Source organism: Temnothorax curvispinosus, unplaced genomic scaffold (assembly GCF_003070985.1).
Source record: "Temnothorax curvispinosus isolate PA1 unplaced genomic scaffold, ASM307098v1 QBEX01015208.1, whole genome shotgun sequence".
Classification (NCBI taxonomy): Eukaryota; Metazoa; Arthropoda; class Insecta; order Hymenoptera; family Formicidae; genus Temnothorax; species Temnothorax curvispinosus.
The window spans coordinates 741-10,285 of NW_020224988.1; the positions used below are offsets into that span (position 1 = coordinate 741).

A 9,545-nucleotide genomic window follows, 5' to 3' on the forward strand; every position below is an offset into this window, starting at 1 on the left:
TGGTGCAAGTAGAAACTTGCACATTGCTTCCTCATAGTTTTTAAGTGTGCAAATAGAAACTTGCACATTGTTTCCTTACAATTTTTAAGTGTGCAAGTAGATACATGCACATTGCTTCCTCATAGTTTTTAAGTGTGCAAGTAGAAACCCGCACATTGCTTTAGTTTTTAAGTGGGCAAGTAGAAACTTGCACATTACTTCCTTACAATTTTTAAGTATGCAAATTATAAATTTGCACATTGTTTCATAGTTTTTAAGTGTGCAAGTAGAAATCTGCACATTGCTTATTTATATTTTTTAAGTGTGCAAGTAGAAACCTTCGCTCACAAAGCTTTCTCTATGAGGAAGCCAAAACAAATAAATAAATACTAATAATTATGCATTGAATAAAATAAAACTTTTCTTATAGAGGAGTTTTATGGGCGAAGGTTTCTACTTGCACACTTTTTTTCTTTTTCACAGTGGAAATGTCCACTATAACCGTGCGTACCAGCTCGCTTGTCATGACATCTTTTCAAGAAAGGAGCTTCCTTCCTCAAGCTCTGCAGGAATAGAACATATCTTCTTTTCTTAATAAATGCTGAAGATGGCTCGAAAAAAGAGCCGAAACGTTTGTCACATTTAAATACACGTTTTAGTTTTATTTGCGCACCACGTTCCGCGCCTGACTCGCATTCGCCGTTAAATCTTTTGCATACATTGTACATCAGCCTTTGTCTTATATTCATAAACCGAAGAGTTTGCAGCATCAATTCTACCTTTGTATATTGCGAGCATTGTAATATGACTCTCATGGCACGGTTTTGTGCCATTTGGAGTCAATTCAGTTGCGTTTTACCATGCCTACTAACATCGTTGCGCAATATTTAAAATGAGGCGCTATGATAGACTTATACACAGTACATCTAGTGTACATTGATATATAATTTCCTATTCTATTCAGAAAACTCACTTTCTTTCCTATTTTCTTTAACATATAATCACAGTGATCAACCCAACAGAGTTTACTATCGATCATTACACCCAGATGTTTCATTTTCTCGACGCGCTCTATTACAGTTCCATCTAAACTTTTTACTATTATGTTTGTTTTTATTTCTTTTCTTATACTTTTAACTATCATATATTTGGTCTTATCTGCATTCATTTTTAACATATTCACATTCATCCATTCTTCAAGTATACCGAACATCATATTTAGTTTCATTTCTAATTCCTCACAATTTTCTCCTGTTACACTTGCAGTCGTGTCATCTGCAAATAACTTAAATATACTTCCCTTCGGACAAACTTTAACTATATCATTTATATACAAAGTAAATAACAGAGATTCTAATACGAATCCCTGTGGCACGCCATATACTGTATCAATTATTTTAGAACATATGTCATTAAATCTAACTTGCTGCTTTCTATTGCTTAAGGATGTTCTATAGAGACAGGTCCAGCCAAAAGTCATGGAAATCTTAAAAACACCGATATTAATTCTCTAGAGATCCAAAGACAAAAAAATGTACACAAATAGTTACAACAAGTCTAACAGAATGTAAAAAACGTAGATTTAGTAACTGTAAATAACTGTTACTACTATTTTTTTCTTAAACAAAATCTCGGCAAAATAATTTTTGACAGTGAATTTGTCCTGAATTTAACTTCAAAAAATTAAATCTGTAAAAAATTATAAAATATAAAACAAAGTAATTGCTCTAAACTCGTAATTTCAGTCATATTCAATAATATAAATTAAGTATATTGTATAAACATGAAAATTATATTTTTATTATAATGATATTTGCTGTAAATATATTAATAAGCTAAATGTGACAACACTGTACAATCCAAAAGGTTGGGAGGCCTGTTTTCACACACGCGTACTTACACAAATCTAGTTAATATATTGGAGATTAGTGGAAAAGCTTGTCATTTTTCAAGTATACATGCTTTACGGACGGAGCAGCTGATATTGCGGTGTTGCCACACTTTCGTACTGCGCGCGCCGATAGTCCGATCACGAGTCCGATCCGTCAATACTTTCATTAATCTTTTTGCAATTTCTTCAAAACTATGGTGTAAATTGTTTCAAATTTTGTTGCTATATTTTTGTTTGTTGATGATCTACTTGTGTGTAAAATATCACTATATTCGTTACATTTGTTAATGTTTTTTTTTTTTAACACTTTTCTCTGTAACGCCATAAGGTTACATGTTAAAACTCGGATATTAAAAAATTGATAACTTTTTATCTAAATTGTGAATCAATCTGAAATTTGGCCCCGAATTTTGAAAGCGTATTATACAGAATATGATATTAAATTTTCATCAACTTCGTTACATTTTGCTTAACTATATAAAACATCCTTAAATACGATTTTAACCATACCTATACAACTCCTCTTATTCCATACTGATATAATTTTTCCATTAATCTTACTCTATCTATTGTCTCAAACGCTCTCTTGGATCCAGGAATAACACTCCCATCATTTTTTTCTCCTCAACTATCAACTTCCAGTCCTCGATAAAACTTTGAATTGCTGTCTCACACGACTGCTGTTTCTTAAATCCCGATTGGTGTTCGGTTATTATTTCATTGTCTTCAAGTTCCAACTGTTTTTTTACAACTAACTCTAATACTTTTTCGTATATCGGTAACATATTAATTGGTCTCGCTTATTATACTCGCTCGCTTTTCTGGTTTGTTTACTTTTGGTATCGTGGATGTTTTCCATCCTTCTGGAAAGGGAGGGAGGGAGGGAGGAAGAGAGAGAGAGAAAGAGAGAGAGAGGGAAAGGGAGAGAGAGAGAGAGAGTGGGAGGGAGGGAGGGAGGGAGGAAGGCAGAGAAAGAGAGAAGATTTTTTACACGTAACTAATAAATGGAATACAAGCCGCAAAAGAATTTTTTAATAGTCGCATGCTTATACAACACAATTATTTTTTTAACTAAATAGTATAATTTATTTTGCATAATTCATTTGTATAATTCATTTTGTTGCATCAATAACAATTATAAGACGACGACATTTGTAACAACCAGTCCCATATACAGGGTAAGTTGTTACAGTACTGGATTAAGTTGTGAAAGATCAAGTTTTCAAAGTATAATATATTTAATAGAGAGAAATAACAACAAGTAACAATATGTGTTATATTACACTTACATTGTTAAGTGCAAAATTATAATATGAATGTAATTTAACTCATGTTCTGTATTGACTGGTTCTGATACGTAATAAGAGACGTTAACGGTGAAATCTTACATAAGATTAATATCTGCCGTTGTTATGCCGAAATTATGTTTTACATCGACAGAGTTGGTCGAAATTATAAGTAGAACAGCAGTAACAACCTGCCCCGGCCATATTTAGATATTTTGATTATTGTTTAAACAAAAAAATTTTTTAAGACATTAACATAACTGGAAGTTATTACGTTTAAAGTAAAGATTTTAAAGACACAAATATAATTATGATATGATGACCAGATTTATAAATATAACGTTTAATCACATCACTGATTTATTTTACTTTTGGCTATACAAAACTAAAAATATTTTCTGTTTGTGAAAATACGTTACTCAGCCTAAAATAACTAATTGAAATATTATCGCAATGTAATTGCGGAAATACTATATTTTTTACGCAATATTATCTTTTGTCACTTTTGCAATAATTACCGTGTACCTACCTGCCCCATGTACCACCATGTACATACCAACAAGCCCCGGTTTTCCCTACTTTGCACGTATATCTATTTACATTTTAAATTAAACTCAATCTTCATTCACACAAACTTCACACATGCACATGAAACATTTGCATGAATATTTGTTTATCAACGCCAAGTTTTTTTGGACAAAGTATTCTGTTATTTTAATAGGCATAATAATGAAAGAATTAAATATCATGGTAAACACAATTTTTCATGCTCATTAATAAGTTCTTTTACATTAAATATTTCATTACAAAATTACAAAGGTTGGAAAATATGTAAAAATTTAAAAATAAAAATAACTCGCGCATTATTTACCGCGCCTGGCTTTTAATTAGCCCGTTTTCTTATATTCGTGGATTTCCAATGGAGCCTATACTTCGAAATATTTTATTATTCTATTAAGTACGATAAGAGAATTAAATTGCATATTTATGTAAGAAGGATTAAATTTTATATGTATAAATTCATGCTCACTTGGCATGCCTGACATCACTATTTTTATAGCAAAAATAGATAAAAACCATATTGTTTCGCGCAATAGCTATGCACATAATAGGGCACGTACATTTGGCGCCCTTTTGCTTCCTCATAGAGGAAGCTTTGTTTTCGTAAACTTCGTATATGGACCTTTGATCGCATATAAAACTAGATCTAATCAACCAAATGTTAATGAATTATATATGAAATAGGGGTAGAAAAGACCGAAGAAATAATTAATTTTTTAGTTTTTGATGCCAATGTGTTTCCTATGTTCTAAAACGTCGAAAAATCGCTATTTTAAAAAATGTCGGTATGTGTGTATGTATGTATGTATGTGCCAAATTTACCGAAATTTCTACAACTCCAGAACTAATCAATCAAATCTTAACGAGTTATATATGAAATAGGGGTAGAAAAGACCGAAGAAATAATTATTTTTTTAGTTTTTGATGCCAATGTGTTTCCTATGTTCTAAAACGTCGAAAAATCGCTATTTTAAAAAATGTCGGTATGTGTGTATGTATGTATGTATGTGCCAAATTTACCGAAATTTCTATAACTCCAGAACTAATCAATCCAATCTTAACGAATTATATATGAAATAGGGGTAGAAAAAACTGAAGAATATAATAGAATTAATAAAAATTGCTAATAATAAAGAGGTTACCGATTTATGTTTAAAAAAACAGCCAAACTTACTAAAATTTCTATAACTCAAGAACTGATTAACTAAATTTTAAAGAATTATATATGAAATAGGGGTAAAAAAACTGAAGAATATAATAAAATTAATAAAAATTAATCGTATGTTTCGGCCTGTATTACGAGCAATATTCAGGTGTTAATAAAAAATTTTTACATTCGCGTGTAATCCGTTTTTATTCTTAGCCAACGTTTCGACCTACTTGGTCTTCCTCAGGGCAACTATCGTTACATTCACATAATAAATTAATATCTATTGGAGCTCACATAAGAGATTATATACAATAACGTTGAATTTTGATAGTCATCGTCGGTGATGCGACGCGTAAGCAAGGTCAATGTCGTGCTCTAATTAACGCTGTCATCAGGCACACATTAAAAGTTACCGATTACATTCTCGCAGTTTATATATTCATTAGCAGTACGTTCTCGGTACGAAACACACAGGTTTGAAGATACGCTCGTTAAAACATAGGACCTGTTATCGTGACCGCACTTATTTGCCACTAGATTGGCCGCGTGAATAAGAGCTTGACCGAATCTACTCCCATGTAACATGACGAACAACGACAAACATAGACGCCGAACATAGCCGTTGCATGTATGCATCCCAATCCTAAAGAGGACCACCGATAAGATGCAATTCATACCTACGGAGGACTGCGGATGCGAGGGAACTAACGGACATGAATATATAAACTGCGAGAATGTAATCGGTAACTTTTAATGTGTGCCTGATGACAGCGTTAATTAGAGCACGACATTAACCTTGCTTACGCGTCGCATCACCGACGATGACTATCAAAATTCAACGTTATTGTATATAATCTCTTATGTGAGCTCCAATAGATATTAATTTATTATGTGAATGTAACGATAGTTGCCCTGAGAAAGATCAAGTAGATCGAAACGTTGGCTAAGAATAAAAACGGATTACACGCAAATGTAAAAATTTTTTATTAACACCTGAATATCGCTCGTAATACAGGCCGAAACATACAATTAGCTTTTGCTTCAGACGAGCAAAGATACTTATATTTATATTTATTGTTAATAAAAATTGTTAATAATAAAGAAATATATAATTATATCTATCTCTCATACATTTTAACATCACAGCATATTATATAATATGATAATAAACTTTAGCCACATGAAAAAACAAAATTATAAAATTAATAAAGTTGTATAATGCAAAGCATATTACAATTCATTATATATAACTAAAAACTTTTTGATATTTTGTATAGTATTACTGTGTGTGGAGGAAAAATAAAAATATTACTTTTAATATATAAAGCGCAATACCTACATTCGTCAATTTTTTTTTAATGACATTATAGGCTACTATGACGAATTATCATCTGAGTCTTTAACATAAGGAACTAGTTTTTTATTATTAATATCAGGAAAGTGGTTGTTACTGTTATCTTCCACATCAGTTAAAGAAGCTTCACTTTGTTTACCACTTTCATTCAAAATAGAGGTTTCTTCCGTTTCAAACATATGTTCATGAAGATCTAAATTACTTTCATTCTGCTGCTTTGGTTCCCATCTGTCAAGAATAAAAAAAAATTAGAATTAACATAAACGAAAAACGAGATTAACACAGTAAGTTACTTACGTTTTAGCTCGGCCAATTGACTGACGAACATCTTCCTCAGTAGCATCAGGTGCAACCATTGTATCTATATGTTTAGTATGCCTAGTTGCACCTACACAGATAAGAATAAACATAATTAAAAAAGAAAAAACGATGAGCTATCACTATCTTAAAAGTTTGTACATATTACATCAACGTCGCCGTCTTCAAACTCTACTATACTAAACGTCATTGTTTCTAAATATACATAAAAAGAAAACAAAAATTTAAAATTTTTTTCTTATAATAAAATTATTCATATAATTTTTTAATATTTTTTTGCTAATTATATAATTATTGTACTAATGATAAAACAAAGAAAACGTAGCATAACCATTCTTGAAAAGCAATGTTACACATTTCTGCTTGATTTTATTCACAGTCCAGCATTGTAATGACGATAAAATCCATAGACATGAAAGCAACCAAGATCAAGTAATGGAAATGATGGGGGCAACAAATCTTCCATAAGCAAAAATTTTCTACCTATTACCATCATATCGTTATCATCAGTGTTACTAGATGCAAAATTTTCACACAAAATTATAGTACCATCAACAAGAGTACAAAAAAATCTGCTTCTTTTGATATATTTAATGATATGCCACCGGGTAAAGAAAGAAATTTAAACTGAGGAAAACAGCAAGTACTGACCCATCAATATGAACACTTATGAAACTAATCTTTGAAACCTGAACATCTTTTTTATGTATACTATATTCCGAATATCATCGTTCATCGTGCTATCCGTTGCAGAGGTTTCTCACCTTTTCTAACAAAATACTTGAAAATTTGCATAAAATTTTCAAATTTAAAGGCACTGAAATTGTCTAGGTTACCAAATTATAGAATATCTTGCGCTAAATGAGTTAGCCCATGAATGTTATGACTAACGTATTCTTCACCATATAACAACTTAAAGCCTTCAACAAAGTTGAGAAGGAGTTGATGAGCATAGTTATTAAATTTCAAACATAGGTTTGGGCTGGCTAATATACGAATTGCTACATGCAAAGACAGGAAATTATTATAAATATCTTCATTCAGATGACGGAATACAATGGGCCCTAAATATAAAAGAATTAATCTTAATTCAGTTGCTTTATATTTATGAACAAACTCTAGAGATCGAAGTTTTCTATTAAATTCAACAGGAATATTCTTTTTTAAACTGATTAAGTGCTGAGATATGTCACTTGCTAACTTTAAACCTATTTTAACTTTACGGGGACCAAATAAAAGAAGCAGAAGTAATTTTTTTACAACCTCTAGACAGACGAGATGCATATAATCCAGTACAAAACAAGATACAAGACCAAGTCTTGGAATTTCATCTAAGATGGTAGTGTCTTTATGATGTTCATTCTTCATCACTTCTTAGATCACAGTTGGATAAAGGAAAAGTTGTTCTATTGTTTAGTCTAATTCCACATTGTTTGCATTTTGTACATCCATAAAAAGCATTGTAACCACAAATTTTTAGAACAAAAAATTTTGCTGGAGCATCGCAACAAAAAAAACCAACCTTTACAACAATTAAACGATTATCGATTAATAATCCATTTTGACATTTTTAACTCATCAAAAAATTATTTTTAAAATATATTACTACATTCTGGTTTTGAATACCCATAATATATACCAACAGGGAAAACATTTTAAGAACCTTCAACTGAACATAATATAGGCCACAATGTACTTGATGAAGATGAAGATATTGGTACACCATCAATATTAAATGTTAATTTCAGTTCTGTGATATTCGTGTCATTGTATAAAATACGAAGTTGTTTAGCAAGGCTATTGTGCCAATATTGTCCCGGTGGCACACTGCGAAGTACAATTAATTTTAGTGATGTTTTCATTAAAGTTCTTGAGTCTTTAGGTAATTTTTTGTCTGAGCACTCAGAAAGCAAAAATTGTAGTTGGTGATGATTTATTTTAGTATCTAATGCTCACTGTGCAAGTTTATCCTCAAAAGATAGAGTTTCACAATAAGTATTAAATTCTTTGTCACTTTTATCATAATTATTTATCTTTGTGAAAGCATTCTCCACAATGAAGAAAGCATATACATAGATTACATTTTTTACATAAGTCATGTACTTGAAGATATTTATCATTGGATAACTCATTTGATATTGCAGATAAATCCAAAGCCACAGAACAATCTGGAGTAATATTATCACCATGGAGACATAAATCATCATGATTATTATTTTCTTCTTGCAATGCTTATAATGCATACAATTCCAATCACATTGATCCGTCTTATGATAAGAAGAGGAAACAGAATGTTCTACATTATATTTTACTCTTTGTGTTGCGGCAGGAGAAGAAAGAGTGCTACTTTTGTTACATTTAACAGCTCTATTCAGTAATTGCTTTCGATACTGAGGTGTCCGGTCATACATTGATTTTGTTTTTCGCATAATTAATCTCACGTCGATCTCTTAATAAGGATGCGTACACCTTCGACAAATAAATATAACGATAAGTCATTGCATTACAATTATGGCTCGTCTACACAATAGCCGTAAAAGTATGCAGTAAGACGTGAGCAGTAAGCTATTGACCAACCACAGTCAATTATTCTTGAATTGTAAAAATCCCATTAGTCAACAGCTTACTACTTACGTTTTACTGCATACTGTTGCGGCTATTGTAGACGAGTCATTAAGTTTAGGTTATGTTAGGTTAGTTTTTGTCAACAGACTAATAAACGATAAAATTTCAATATTTACGGCATATTGATAACTAGTAAAGAATTTTGTTTCATTACGGCTATATTTTTTTATATTTTAGACTTTTATGGTGTAATAAAATACTTAATCTGATTCGCGTTTTTCATAGGTGAAACGTCGGAATCAAATCCATGAAGGACGCGGCAGCATCTTGGAAGCCAGATCAGGCTATAGTTTTTTATACCACAATTTATTATTTTGTAAATTACGCAGTAAGGGCCGATTTCACAGTCTCCGATTAACTTGATCCTCCGATTAAACTCAC

General features: G+C 31.3%; 1 protein-coding gene across 2 annotated transcripts; it reads right to left on the reverse strand.

Annotated features, from left to right (window-relative positions):
* Positions 1-6,154: 6,154 nt before the first annotated feature.
* LOC112465462 lies at positions 6,155-9,539 on the reverse strand. Of its 2 annotated transcripts, none has more exons than XM_025033022.1 (3): positions 9,369-9,539; positions 6,519-6,609; positions 6,155-6,449 (listed from the first exon to the last, which is right to left on the reverse strand). In XM_025033022.1, exons 1-3 carry the CDS (start codon positions 9,385-9,387, stop codon positions 6,242-6,244), a joined length of 318 nt encoding a protein of 105 aa, XP_024888790.1. In that variant the 5' UTR covers positions 9,388-9,539; the 3' UTR covers positions 6,155-6,241. The 2 variants fall into 2 exon arrangements, with proteins under 2 accessions (XP_024888790.1, XP_024888791.1); XM_025033023.1 differs by having other exon boundaries at positions 9,365-9,539.
* Between the last annotated feature and the right edge of the window lie 6 nt (positions 9,540-9,545).